At 47.0% G+C, this 15,387-nt stretch overlaps 2 protein-coding genes across 3 annotated transcripts in view; one reads left to right on the top strand and one right to left on the bottom strand.

Annotated features, from left to right (window-relative positions):
- ETFBKMT (electron transfer flavoprotein subunit beta lysine methyltransferase) overlaps window positions 1-15,387 on the bottom strand; it is a 258,801-nt gene that overhangs the window by 184,047 nt on the left and 59,367 nt on the right. The window lies entirely within an intron of this gene.
- Window positions 1-15,387, top strand: part of AMN1 (antagonist of mitotic exit network 1 homolog) — a 94,688-nt gene that overhangs the window by 38,448 nt on the left and 40,853 nt on the right. For both annotated transcript variants that reach the window (XM_050918881.1, XM_050918882.1), the window contains one exon: window positions 9,365-9,509. In XM_050918881.1, the coding sequence (XP_050774838.1) occupies window positions 9,365-9,509 (145 nt within the window). The remainder of the gene's footprint in view (window positions 1-9,364; window positions 9,510-15,387) is intronic.

Raw genomic sequence — 15,387 nt, forward strand, 5'->3', positions numbered from 1 at the left:
ACATCCTGGATGTGGGGGGAATGAGAAAACGAGAGGAGTCAAATATAAGTCAAATATAAGCCATAGTTGTGAGTCTGGGTAATGGGGAAAATACTGGAATTATCAGAGTGAGAACGATCTGAGAAGAAAAATAGAGGATGGAGAGAGAGGGGTTGTGGGATTTTGAACTGGCATTTGGATATCCGAGAAGAGAGAGACCATCAGAGATGCAACACGCAACAGACAGGGAATGGCAGATTCAGAAGCTGTCAGCATCGAAGTTTAATGTGCACTTTACATGACAAGGAGGATAGGACCAAAGACAGAACCCTGGGGACATTAACAGAGCAGGAGAGGGACACAGGAACTACTGAAGGAAGAGAACCAAATTACTGAAAGTATAAGGAGAAAAGAGATTCCAAGGGTATGTCTACACTACGGGATTATTCCGATTTTACAGAAACCGTTTTTTAAAAACAGATTGTATAAAGTCAAGTACACACGGCCACACTAAGCACATTAATTCAGCAGTGTGTGTCCATGTACCGAGGCTAGTGTCGATTTCCAGAGCGTTGCACTGTGGGTAGCTATCCCATAGTTCCCACAGTCTCCCCCCCCATTGGAATTCTGGGTTGAGATCCCAGTGCCTGATGGGGCAAAAAACATTGTCGCAGGTGGTTCTGGGTACAGCCTCACCCCTCCCTCCGTGCAAGTAGCAGACAACCGTTTTGCTCCTTTTTCCCTGGTGAACTGTGCAGACGCCATAGCGCGGCAAGCATGGACCCTGCTCAGCTCAAGACAGCAATGTTGGACGTTGTAAACACCTCGCACATTCTCGTGCAGTCAGTGCTGAACCAGGGCCTGCAAAACCAGTCGAGGAGGAGGCGGCTACGGCGACGAGAGTGATGAGAACATGGACACAGAATTCTCTGAAACAGCGAGCCCCTGCGCTTTGGAGATCCTGCTGGTAATGAGGCAAGTTCTAGCTATTGAACGCCAATTTTGGGCCTGGGAAACAAGCACAGATTGGTGGGATCGCATAGTGTTGCAGGTCTGGGATGATTCCCGGTGGCTGCGAAACTTTCGCATGCATAAGGGCACTTTCATGGAACTTTGTGACTTGTTTTCCCCTGCCCTGAAACGCCAGAATACAAAGATGAGAGCAGCCCTCACAGTTGAGAAGCGAGTAGCGATAGCCCTCTGGAAGCTTGCAATGCCAGACAGCTACCGGTCAGTCGGGAATCAATTTGGAGTGGGCAAATCTACTGTGGGGGCTGCTGTGATGTAAGTAGCCAAAGCAATCATTAAGCTGCTGCTCTGAAAGGTAGTGACTCTGGGAAATGTGCAGGTCATAGTGGATGGCTTTCCTGCAATGGGATTCCCTAACTGTGGTGGCGTGATAGATGGAACTCCTATCCCTATCTTGGCACCGGAGCACCAGGACACCCAGTACAGAAACCGCAAGGGATACTTTTCCATGGTGCGGCAAGCACTGGTGGATCACAAGGGACGTTTCACCCAGCATCCACGTGGGATGGCCGGGAAGTGTTCATGACGCTCGTGTCTTCAGGAACACTACTCTGTTTAAACAGCTGCAGCAAGGGAATTACTTCCCAGACCAGAAAATAACAGTTGGGGATGTTGAAATGCCTGTCGTTATCCTAGGGGACCCAGCCTATCCCTTGATGCCATGGCTCATGAAGCCATTCACAGGCAGCCTGGACAGTAGTCAGGAGTTGTTCAATTACAGGCTGAATAAGTGCAGAACGGTGGTAGAATGTGCATTTGGCCATTTAAAGGCACGCTGGCGCACATTACTCACTTGCTCTGACCTCAGCCAAACCAAAGTCCCCATTGTTATTGCTGCTTGCTGTGTGCTCCACAATCTCTGTGAGCGTAAGGGGGAGACCTTTCTGGGGGGGTGGGAGGCTGAGGCAAATCACCTGGCCACTGATTACGTGCAGCCAGACACCAGGGCGATTAGAAGAGCACACCAGGAAGCGGTGCGCATCAGAGAAGCTTTGAAAACGAGTTTCATCACGGGCCAGGTTATGGTGTGACTGCTGTGTTTTGTCTCCCCTTTATGAACACCACCCCCCCGATGACTCATTCCCTGTAAGCAACCCACCCTTCCCCTTTGATTACAGCTTGCTTAAGGAAATAAAGTCACTCTCGTTTAAAAATCATGTATTCTTTTTTAATTCATTATAAAAAGAGGGAGAGAACTGACAAGGTAGCTCGGGTGCAGTTTGGGAGGAGGATAGGAGGGAAGGAAAAGGCCACTAAAAAAATGTCAAAATAAGGACAGCCTTTTGGTTGGGCCGTCCACGGGGGTGGAGTGGATGATTGCACAGAGCTTCCCCCCACACGTTCTTACACATCTGGGTGAAGAGGATATGGAACGTGGTGAGGGGAGTGGGTGGTTACACAGGGGCTGCAGCGGCACTCTGTGATGCTGCTGCTGTTCCTGAAGCTCCACCAGATGCCGGAGCATGTCAGTTTGATCACGCAGGAGCCCCAGCGTTGCATCCCGCCACCGCTGATCTTCCTGCCGCCACCTCTCATCTCGAGCATCTCTCCTCTCCTCACGTTCACTGGCATCTTTCCTGTACTTTGATCCCACGTCCTTCCACTCATTCAGATGAGCTCTTTTATTGCGGGTCACTTCCATGATTTCCAAGAACATTTCTTCTCGTGTCTTTTTTTTTCCACCGCCTTATCTGAGATAGCCTTTGTGATGGAGTAGGGAGGCTTGAAAAATTTGGAGCTGCAGGAAGGAAGGAAAAAAGGGAGAGAAGTATTTAAAAAGATACATTTTACAGAACAATGCTTATACTCTTTCACAGTGAACAACGCTATTCATCTTATCTAGCACATGTGATTTCACTACAAGGTTGTATTTTGCATCTTAATATTGAGTGCCTGCAGCTCTGGTATTAGAGATCTCACAGACGCAGGTTCAGGCATCAGAATTCAGCTTGCATGCGGCCATGGTAAGCCGTTGTCTTTCGGCTTCTGCAGCCTTCATATACACAGTGCCCTCCTTTCCCAAATACCAAGCAAAGCCCGTTCAGTGCTGCTTGTTTCCTGTTAACATGCAGCAGCAGAAACCACCCCCGCATCCAATTCTCTGAGATGATCGCTTTACCCCTCCCCCTACCACGTGGCTGATATCATGAAAGATCACTGCTAAACACCCCCGTTCCCACCTCCCCACCTTGTGTCTGGTAGCAGGGAAGATCCTTGCTAGCCAAACGCGAAAAAGCTCAGCTCCAATCACCCCCCTACATTTCCTTCTGCTTGGCTCCCTGCAAGCAGGGCCGGTGCAACCATTTAGGCGAATTAGGCAGTTGCCGAGGGCGCCAAAAAGCGGCGCCCCAAAAAAAATTTTTATATGGTTGCAGCCGCTGCTGCTGGAGAGGTAGTTTGAGCTGCCCACGGAAGCAGCTGCCTGCCGCCGGCAGCCCAGGGCGCCCCTGGGGTCAGCGCGCTGGCGCGGCAGTCCGGGGCACCCCCGGGGTCAGGGAGCCGCTCCGGCAGCCCGGGGCGCCCCCGGGGTCAGTGCACCGACGTGGCAGCCCGGAAGCCCAGGGCGCCCCCGGGGTCATCCCAGCAGCCCAGGGCACCCCCGGGGTCAAGGAGCCACTGCAGCAGCCTGGCAGCCCACGGCGCCCCCCGGATCAGGGAGCCGCTGCGGCACGGCAGCCCAGGGCGCCCCCGCGGTCAGGGCACCGGCATGGCAGTCTGGCAGCTCAGGGCGCCCCCGGGGTCAGGGAGTCGCCGCGGCAGCCTGGCAGCCCAGCAGCCCAGGGCACCCCCGGGGTCAGTGCGCCGCCGCAGCAGCCCAGAGGTTCAGGCTGACGGTGGCTGCGCTGACCCAGGGGAATCCCTGAGCTGCAGGCAGAGGCTCAGAATCCCTCTCCCTCCCAGAGCAGGGGCTCCAGCCTCTGCAATTTTTCTCGTTGCTGGTGGGGGCGCCGGCGGCTGGGCAGAGCTGCGCAGCTCTGCTTAGGGCACGTGGCAGGGGCCCTGCGACAGCGGCGCAACACCAGGGCTTCACTTCTGGAGGAAAGCCGCGGCTGCCCCCTGGCTCAGCCTCCACGTCAGCCCCAGCGAGGGGCACGGAGAAGAAAAGAGCCTCAGCCGTGGTCTCGTGGAGTGGAGGAAGAAAGAGGACCCCAACGCTCATGCATTGGGCAAGGTAAGCAAGTGCCTCCCCACAGGTCGGCCTCAGGTGCCTGTGCTCCTGCCCCCTTGGTCCTTGGCTGGTCCCTGCTCCTGCTCCCCTTGTGCCTGGACGGCTGGAGAGAACAGCAGCCTGCAGAGCTGAGCTGCCCCAGTGCCCCCAGGCACCTCCCTGAACCCATCCCCCCCACAGCCCTGACCCCCAGCTCCGAGCTTAGTCCTTCTGAGTTGGAAACCCCCTCGATCTCATCCCCCCACAACCCTTACCCCCAGCTCCAAGCCCAGTCCCTCTGAGCTGGAAACCCCCTCGACCCCATCCCCCCCACAGCCCTGACCCCCAGCTCCGAGCCCAGTCCTTCTGAGCTGGAAACCCCCGACCCAATCCCCCCAACAACCCTGACCCCCAGCTGTGAGCCCAGCCACTCTGAGCTGGACACCCCCCTGACCCTATCTCCCCACATCCCTGAGCCCAGCCCCTGTGAGCTGGGCACCCCTGAACCCAGAGCCCAGCTCCCCACCCAGCCGTGGGCAACAACAGCACCACCTCCAGGCAACGACAGCCCATTGGTACCAACCATCACAATCACCCAGCAACTGCCCGTTATGTAATTGGAAATGCATACATACCATTACAGCTTTTAATGTTTTTAAATAATGTATTTAGTTTATTTTCAAATTAGTATAAATTAATTTTTGAATGTATTTCACTAGTTATTTTTTACATTTCCTAATACATGTTACTATAGTATTGCAAATGTTTTATGGAAGGGGCCCCCGATTTTGCTTTGCCCAAGGCCCCCTGAGTCCTCTGGGCGGCCCTGTCTGAGTTTTAAGCCCTGCTGCTGTGTTTTGCCTTCAACAGGCAGGCCTAAGCCTGTGAGTGACCCCCATAGCAGCTGCCTGAAGAAGTGCTTGGGGGAATCATGCAGAAGGAGAGTGATATTTGTTTGAGTTCTCTCCTCATGGAGGCTGTGCTCCACTTGGTGCAGGACAGCAGTCTCAGCAGGACTCTAGGCCCAGCACCTTGCCTCAGTTTGTAGATTTGTAGTGCACCCATCACCGGGCTCAGTCTGGCACCGCTACCCCTCACCAGTGCCCAAGAAGCAGTCAAAAAAGTTGGATGGACTGGTTAGGTTAGTTGTCATGCTGTTGCTTGGCCAGCGTAGAGCCACTGAATGCATAGTATTCCTCTATGATGTTCTGTCCTGAGCAAAATTGGCATGTTATGAGGTAGTGCCTGTGAGGGACAGGTGTCTGTTTATGTATCCAGCCATCATGTCTTATGTCTTCTTGGGGGGGAGCTTTTCCATCCTGCTTTCATTGGTGACATCTGTGATGCTCTGGTAGACATCTATGAAGACAATACTCTGACAGGATCATCTGGCAATACATCACGAGTTGATGCAAAGGCTCTTACAAAAGCCATTTCTAGTTTCATGTTTCTTGTTTTGTGGCATGACATATTGTTTGAGATCAACATAACTAGCAAACAACTTCAGGCAAAAGAATTTGATATATGTGATACCATTAATCAACTTGGAGAAACTAAGAAGTTTCTTGTGGGCCGCAGAAGTGACGCAGCCTTTGAGAAAACATTGGTAGATGCAGGTGAACTTGCGGAGGAGTTGGATGTACCGGCACTTTTTGAACCAGATCCAATCCGTATTAGAAAGAAGAGAAAGCCGTTCACATATGAAGCAGATGACGAACCTATTTATGATCTGAAAGAAAAATTCAAAGTGAACTTTTACTTTGCAGTCATTGACAGAGCAATACATTCGGTTGAAGAAAGATTCACATTGATGCAGCAAATTAGTTCAGTATTTGGCTTCATATATGATGTTACAGTTTGCAAAATAAAACACCAAAGCAAATTATGGAACATTGCTTGAATCTGGAGAAAGCTTTGCAACATGGTGAATCCAAAGATATTGATGCCTTTGACTTGTGCAGTGAATTGCAAGCTATTGCAAGACGAATCCAAAGGAGTTCTTCACCGCAAGATGTCTTGAACTTCATATGGGAAAATAAGCTGACAGATAGTGTCCCTAACACAGTTATTGCTCTTCGCATCCTCTTGACTCTCCCAGTTTCTGTGGCCAGTGGTGAGCTAACCTTCTCGAAGCTCAAGTTGATAAAAACATATATGCGAACATCCATGTTGCAACAAAGACTTGTTGGGCTATCTACCTTGTCAATAGAACATGACATTGCTCACGGCATTGACTTGGAGGAACTTGTTTCTAAATTTGCTAAACTTAAAGCGCGGAAACATAAATTCTAAATTATAACATGTTACTCTGTGACTGTGTATTGTGTATAATGTATGTGATTTTTGGGGGGAGCGGGAGCCCAAGATGGAAGTTTCGCCTAGGGCGCAAAATATCCTTGCACCGGCCCTGCCTGCAAGGAAGGATTTCTTTTAAGCAATAGGCAAACAGCCCAGTAGGAATGGTCATCTCTGTCCCCTTAATTAAATTCCTGAATTTCAACCAGGTTACCATGAACGATATCACTCTCCTGAGAATAACACAGTGAGATAAAGAACGGATGTTGCTTGAATGCCAGCAAACACCAGGACCATACGCAGCTAGGCTTTGTCATGCAGTGATACCAGATTACTTGCTACATGCATGGCGTGGTCAAGTGTTCTACCATGGGGAACAGAATAAGGCTGCCCTGCCCAGAAACCTTCTGCAAAGGCCTTTGGAGTACCTCCAGGAGAGCTTCATGGAGATGTCCTTGGAGGATTTCCGCTCCATCCCCAGACATGTTAACAGACTTTTCCTATAACTGTACTGGCCGTGAATGCATCCCAAGTCCTCAGGGCAAATTAATCATTAAAAAACACTTCCTTTTAAACCATGGTTTATATTTACAAAGGTACACTCACCAGAGGTCCCTTCCATGGTTTCATTGTGTGGGATAGTGGCTTGGGAGGGCAATTCCATCAGGGTGAGAAAAAGCTCCTGGCTGTTGGGGAGAACAGAATGCTGTGTGCTCTCTGTAAGCTCGTCCTCCTCTTCCTCCTCCTCATCTTCCCTGTCCGCAGAATTCTCAGGCATGGCTGAGATTACCACCTCCACCTCGGAATCCATGGACAGGGGTGGGGTAGTGGTGGCGGACCCCCCTGAGAATTGCATGCAGCTCAGCGTAGAAGTGGCATGTTTTCAGCCCTGCCCTTCTGTTTGCTTCTTTGGTTTTCTGGTAGGCTTGTCTGAGCTCCTTAACTTTCACACGGCACTGTACTGAGTCCCTGTGTGGCCTCTCTGCATCATGGCCTTGGAAGTTTTTTCAAATGTTTTTTCATTTCATCTTTTGGAACGGAGTTCTGTTAGCACGGAATCCTCTCCCCATATAGCGATCAGATCCAGTCCCTCTGTGCGGTCCATGCTGGAGCTCTTTTTAGATTCTCAGGAGACTGCATTGTTACCTGTGCCGATGAGCTCTGCATGGTCACCTGTGCTGGTGAGCTCTCCACGCTGGCCAAACAGGAAACGAAATTCAAAAGTTCGCGGGGCTTTTCCTGTCTACCTGGCCAGTGCATCCGAGTTCAGATGGCTTTCCAGAGCGATCACAATGGTGCACTGTGGGATACTGCCCAGAGGCCAATACCGTCGAATTTCGGCCACGCTAACCCTAATTCGACATGGCAATACCGATTTCAGCGCTAGTCCCCTCGTCGGGGAGGAGTACAGAAATTGGTTTTAAGAGCCCTTTATATCGATATAAAGGGCTTCGTTGTGTGGACGGGTGCAGGGTTAAATCGGTTTAACGCTGCTAAATTCGGTATAAACGTGTAGTGTAGACCTGGCTTAACATTGTCTTGTTTTAGCTTGACTCCCAAGGCATCGTGTGGAGATGTGGCTCAGAGGCAAAGTATAGGCCTTATAAAGTCTGGTTCAGAGGTCAACAAAACTACAGTAGTGGTGTGATTATAGGTGTTGAAATCTAATACTCAGTTCAGCATGGATCTAAAGTGTATCCTGTCCTTGTCTGGGGATCAGAATTTGCTTATATCAGAGTTATCATACATGGCTATGCCTTATCAGTACAGATTGAAGAAAGAATAAATTGATGGAAAAGGTAGGTAATACCTTCTTTTTGTCTTTTCCCAGTTTGAGTGTTGGTCTGGAGGACATCTCAGCTTAGGTGCTGATTGTGTGTGTGTGTGGTGAGGACATTCTGATTGGAAGACCAGTGGTATATCTAGTTCGATAGTACAGGTTGAACCTCTCTTGGCTGGCATCTATGGTCCGGCAACATCCGTGGTCCGGCATGATTTTATTTTATGTTTTTTATGTTTTATCCACTTATTTCCTTGTGCCAATACAGCACAATTGTGTAACAACACTAGCACTTTGTTATGAAGAGAACCAGTAAGCCTTGGCTAGGCAGCGTGCAAGCGTTGTTCCTTTTATTTGCCTTGGCAAGATAAAAATGAAATGAGACCAGCGCACTACAATATTGACATCCCGTGGGTCAGCAAATTCTCTGGTTCGGCACCAGTCAGATCCCAAGTGTGCTGGACTAGAGAAGTTCAACCTGTAGTGATGTTCGGGGGGTGTGAAATTTAAAAAGGTGGTATATGTAGTGCCCCTTCCCCCCATGAAGTATCAGACATTCCATTGCCTTGGATCTTATTTTTATAGGACCTCTGCTTGGGGCCCCACAAGAAAGCCAACCTACAGCCTTGTGAGATTAAGGAGGCTTAGTTAATAAGGAATGAATGCCTTTTGGTCCCAAAAATGGGAGCAGTTGTGTGTGTTTCTGAATGCATGTGAGTCTGCGTGCAAGAGAGTAAGACAGTAAGATCAAGTGGGGTAAAGTATTTTGAGATTTTATTGGCATCTGTTAGACAAAGGGATTTATGTGTTTGGGAGCCAAGGAGTGGAAATTTTGTAGCTGGTTGTTTCCAGAAGTGCCTGTAATGGGCTTTTGTGTGTGATTAGATTAATTTCTTATTGGAAAGATAAGAATTGATCATACATAGAAACTGGACTGCTCTCTAACCCCAAGAGGTAGTTCGTCACCTCAGAGTACATTCTGTAGAGAGGATTTCATTCTCTGAGCTGCTAACCTTTCAAAAGAACATTTTTGAAAATCGTATGTAATTTCTAATGCAATAATCACAGATCCAATGTGCATATTTGTGGTACACTATGTATAATTTGATGTGAATACTGTGCTTGCATTACAGGTGCTGCACCCAGCAGTGGAGATGCTAGATCTTAGAGATTGTGATATTTCAGATACTGCCCTGCTGCAACTTTGTAATTGCAAGCAACTGAAAAAAATTAACTTAAATTCTTGTAAAGAAAACAGACTAGCCATCACTTCAGAAGGTATGTTTCTTGTATGGATACAATTTGAATCTGCCTTCTGTTTTCTTTCTTTTTGTTGGGAGAGTTGGAGTAAATTGTGAAAGCAATAGAGTAAATATATTAAATACACATGTTGGTGAAGTCATTTTAATCAATTACACACAGACACTGCATTCCCCAGGAATTTGTTTAAGTTCGTGTTGCTTGGGTAATGTAAATTCTTAGTAGAATTAGTCAAAAAAAATTTAGCAGACTATTTCCGTCAGAAAATGCAGTTTTGTCGAAATCCAAATGTTTTGCAGGAAAGTGTCAATTTTAACAAACTTTTCCATAGAAAAGCATTGAACTGTTTTGACTCATTTTATATGGATAACATCAAAATGTTTAATTTTGACTTTTTTGTTTTATTTAAACTTTTATTTTATCATATTTATATTGGTTTGACATTATCAAAACAATTCAGTTTTTCCTAAAAAAAACCCAAACAAACTTTGTTTTTTGCTGTAAATTTCAACCATTTATTATAATTTGAAATGAAAACATATTTTGAAATATCAGAATTTCCTGCAGAATTGAATTTCTGTTTTCTGATGGGCTCTAATATTTAAAAAAATGTATAAAGTGGTAAGGTGAAATTCTGGTTCCACTGAAGTCAATGGCAAACCCCTATTGTCTTCAGTGGAGTCAGGATTTCACCTGTATATTGTGTTAATCAAAACAGAATTTGAAGATAGATAAGAAATTATAGAAGTAGAACAAAGATAGTTATGTGATATGCTGACTGATGTTTTAAAGGCATTAATTTAACTTACCTGGTTAAAATTTATCAAGAAATTGTACATCAAATTGCAATATCCCAAAGTCATCACAAATCATAGAGCGTATACAGTCATGGCTAACTTTTTCCTTTGATACAGCAGATACTTTCTTTTGCCTATAGTCTCCCTCTGGTTCATATGACAGAAAATCCAGAAATCACAGCTGTCTGTTTTTCGGTTTATTTAGAAAATATGGTTGCCCCAAGTTGCTGCCAGATATGGTTACTAGCAGTTTCTCTACTGCTTGTTTTTCTGGATTTCAGCTACAGAAGAATCTGGCATCCCCCACATAGTTTTGTTTTGATAAGGGACTTTTATCAGAGGATGTGTTCCTGACCAGGTTGTTCTTCCCCTTTAAGATCCTTTGCTGTCTGAAAGCCCAGTATAAACTGTATAACATTTTAACATTTTGTTTAAGTTTAAAATGTAGTATTACTTAAAATTTACGAACTAATAATTGTAGAATTGTAGCCCTGAAGTTGCTTTTGCATAATGGGTCCCTGTGCCTGTGTGGGCCTCAGCATCTATTGTGGCTAAGCCCTACCAAATAGCATCACAATTTTGCACTTTGGTTGACGTATTGCAGAGTGACCCTGTAACAATTGATGAGTAAGTGATGTTTTCTTGAGTTTGTATATATTCAGTAATTAAAGAGACCTCATATAACTCAACTAGATTGAGTTTATTAACAATTGTTAGTCATCACAGAACAGAAAGGTATATCTTACCAAAAGCTGGAAGACCAAGCCTTGTAGCCAGTGACAGTCTGATTTTTTGATACTGTCTGGTTCTGTTTTGCCTACAGCTTTGCATACTTGATAATGTGCTCTTCAGCCTAGCAGAGAAAGGTATGACCTGATTCAATGACTGGAAGTGAAAGCTAGAAATAAGGTGTAAATTTTTAACAGTGAGGATACTTAACCATTGCAACAATTTCCCAAGGGTCATGGTGGATTCTCCATCACTGGCAGTTTTTCAATCCAATACTGGATGTTTTCTAAAAGATCTGTTCTGGGGATTATTTTGAGGAAGGACTATGGCTAGTGTTACGCAGGAGGTCAGACTACATGCTCACAATGGTCCCTTCTGGCTTTGGAATCTATGAATGTTATTTCTACTTTAGCTGTTTATATTCTTACTATTCCCACTTTTCAGCATATACTTTTCATTATATTTAGTAAATATACTGTTTACTTATGTCCTTTTGGTGGTCACATTACATTTTGCTAACTCAAATATTGGTTAGTTGTGATTTGTACAATTTTTATAAAATTTATTACTAAAAATATTCTGTCCTGCGCATAACAATTCTTATAAAAATATTGCAAAGACATACGCAACACATTGTGGGAGGGCATGTGGAGATGCATTTCCCTCCCCCCCCCACCCCCGATTTCTGTCAGGGTGGGAGTCAGGGCTGAGTGCAGCTGAGTGGGATGTGTCTGGGAAGGGCACCGACATCATGCGGTCCCGTTGAGCCCCTGTAGGTGGCACGTGGATAACGGAAGCAAGATCAGGCTAGCAGCAGGCTCAACGGTGGAGCTGCCTGAGGTGCAGGTGAGGCTGCAGTGGGGGCTCAGGGCAATGGTGTGTGGGGGCAGTGGGGCCAGATGGGTCTGGGAAGCCCAGAGGAGGCAATGGAGGCCTGGGGCAGTGGGAGGTGGAGTAGAGAACCCAGGGGAGGAGGCAGCAGGGCCAGGGATGATGGCCGGAGGGGCATCTGGGGGTGGCAGCAGGGGTCAAGGGCAGTGGTGAGGCAGGAATACAAGTGCAGTTCCCCTGAAACTTTACAATTATATTTTATTTCATTCTTTCTAAAGTACTTAAATGTTCTTGAGCCATTGCTTGAATGTAGGCGCTGACTCCATGAGTGCTCCGGGGCTGGAGCACCCATGGGAAAAATTAGTGGGTGCTCTGCACCCATCGGCAGCCAAGCCACATACTGCCCTTCCTACAACTCCACCGTCTCCTTCCTTGGACCGCTTCCCCACAGCCCCAGCACCTCCTCTGCCCTGAAGAAGTGGGTTTTTTACCCATGAAAGCTTATGCCCAAATAAATCTGTTAGTCTTTTTAAGGTGCCACCAGACTCCTCGTTTTTGTGAATACAGACTAACATGGCTACCCCTCTAACACTTGGTCCTCTGCCCTTGTATCTGGACCTCAGTTTGGCAGCCGTCAGCCTGGAGCTTTCTCATACTCTGCTGAACCTGCCCAACACTGCTCTGTCCATGGTGCTCCAGCCATCTACAGCCAGTCTGCTTCCCTGAACTCCAGGGAGTGACTGTCTCTGCTTTGCTCTGCAGCCCCTTCTTATATGAGCCAGCCTGGCCCTGACTGGCTCTTCCTATAAACCTTCCCCTAATTGGTTGTGATGTGGAAAAATCGATCCACGTGTTGTGTTTTCAATCAGATCAGCCTGAGGCCTTTTTATTGATTACAAGCACTCAGGGGAGAACCGTTATGGAAAACGGCCTCCTCGAAGCTGGTTACAGACAGCCTTATAAAACTTAAAACCACAATCCTAATTCGCAAGTTACATACATCATTTTTTTAATAACTGGTTACAAAACATTGCAAGGCTAAAGCTGATTGGAGCAAGAGTAAATTTCTTCTATATTAGGCTTTTCCTGTTATTGATTATTTATTCTATGCGGTTACATGTTGACAGTAAAGGATATGACAAAATTGTTTTTCAGTTGGGGACTCTTAGATACTTTCCACTGTCTCACTCAGGGCGGGGCAATGATGAGTCAGGAGTTCAGGCAGGGGCTGAGCAGTAACAGTATATAATAGTAAGCCCAGGCCCTAGCTCAGGGCGGGGCAATGGTGAGTCAGGTGCGCCGTCCCTCAGGCAGAGGCTGAGCAGTAACAGCATATAATAGCAATAGGCCCAGGCCCTAGGTTCCAAAGGGCTGGGGAGAAGAGGAGAAGAGGAGTGGACGCCACCCGCGTCCACTCCACTGAGTCCCAGACCGGGGCCTTAGCAGTGGCAGAAGACCCGCTGTTGCATCAGTGGGGATCCTGGCCACAACACACTGACATGGGTTCTGGCAGTGCTGCAGCCAGACTAGGGTTGACTGTACCCGGGCCACTTCCAGACTTCTCCTCTTGTGGAACCTGGGTCAGGGTGGTGTCCTCAGGGGGGTCCAGCATCATAGTTCCTCGCAGTAGCTGGAAAGGGGTATACTTTGCAACTCCTTCTGGTAGTTGGCGTGGGGCAGGCTCGGCCACTCCTCTGGGTAGCTGGTGTGGGGAAGGCTCAGCCACTGTTTGGGTTTACTGCAGGCCGCTGGGGTTTACTAATCGTGAGTTAGGCCGGAGGCGTCTGGCCTCGCCGGTGGCTGCTCTCTTAGTGAGCCCTGAGGTCGGGTCTTTATACTTCTGAGGCAGTAACTCTGGGAGGTGGGCTCAGAGTTTCCTGGCTCTGTCCACTCTGGTGTCTGGAGGGACTTGTCTTTCTCTGGGGTGGTGGGGAACTATACTGCCTCATTGCACTGACCCCTCAGTCCTCATTCTCAAAGGATATCTGCAAAAAATGAGCCTGGGAGCTTAAATTCATAACTTTGCTAGTCACTAAAAATCATGGACTGAATAGAGACACTGGATTTATGGCTTATTTCAGCAATCTGTAACCTACTAACACCCCCGCTCTGCTGCCTTCCCCATCCTTGTCCCTTCCTTTCCCCCCTATGACTCGAGGGATATAAATGGGCCACTTCACCTTGAATAATCCCTTGAAATACGTGTTAACTATTGATGCTAAACAATTTGTTCCACCTTGTATTTTAGCTCTGACTTTTGAGTATGTTTCCCAGACCTGAAGAAGAGATCTGTAAGCACAAAAGCTTGTCTGTCTCACCAACAGAATTTGGTTCAATAAAAGATATTATCTATCTCACCCATTATTTCCCTCTCCTCTTCAGTCAGCTTGTCAAATGTAGAATCTACATCTCTCCCAGCCATATGCTTATGTGGGGGATGCTAGCCCACTCCTCCTTAGACTAGTTTCTGCATAAGTTCCATTCAAAGTCCAAGGCCCTGTCGGTAGAAAATCCATTGTTCCAGTTGGGAAGAGTCATTTGGTATTGATGGGTGATAATGGCTTGCTCATTCTTAGCCCTCTCCTCCCATCCCTTAGCATGATCACACAGCATTCACTATAGACTGACCCTCCCAACACCACCTAGATATTTTAACCCAATATGGAGGTGACAATGCAAAGTGGAGGTTACAGTCACTTGATGACATTCTCAAAATAACAAGTCTCAGACAACTCCCCTCCCCCAGCTGTGTCACTAAACTAATTGGCTTATGTTACATTCAGTGAGATCATCAAGGAGATCTTTTGCTCAGCCAGAGACTTTTTGTGATCATGCTAGCTAAATGGAGTGAATAGGGAGAGGAATTGGGGAAGATAGATGCTTTCTTTCTTGATTTTTACACTTAAGTTGCCATAGAATCATAGAGTTAGAAGGGGCCGCAAGAGTCATCTAGTCCAGCTCCCTGACAAGATGGAGGATTAGTGGTGTTTAAACCATCCAAGACAGATGGCTATCCAGCCTCTTTTTGAAAACCTCCAGTGAAGGATATTCCACAACATTCTTGGCAGTTTGTTCCATTGTCCTACTTTTCTTACACTTACGAAGTTTTTCCTGACATTTAATATAAATATGAGGTAATCTGAATCCATTGCCTCTTGTCCTGCCCTCTGTGACAAGAGAGAACATTTTTTCTCTATCTTCCTTATGGCAGCCTTTCAAGTATTTGAAGACCACTATCATGTCCCCTCTTAATCTCCTGTTTTCCAAACATACCCAGTTCCTTCAGCCTTTGTACATATGGCTTGCATTCCATCCCTTTGATCATCCTTGTCACTCGCCTCCGGATCCTTTCCAGTTTCTCTACATCCTTTCTATACAGTGGTGACCAAAATTGGACACACTACTCCAGCACTGAGCAGAGCAGTACTGATACCTCCTGTGACTTGCATTATATACCTCTGTTAATGCAACCCAAAATAGCATTTGCTTTTTCTGCAAAAGCATTGCATTGTTGATTCATGTTGAGGTTGTGATCCACC

Source organism: Gopherus flavomarginatus, chromosome 1 (assembly GCF_025201925.1).
Source record: "Gopherus flavomarginatus isolate rGopFla2 chromosome 1, rGopFla2.mat.asm, whole genome shotgun sequence".
NCBI classification, from domain to species: Eukaryota; Metazoa; Chordata; order Testudines; family Testudinidae; genus Gopherus; species Gopherus flavomarginatus.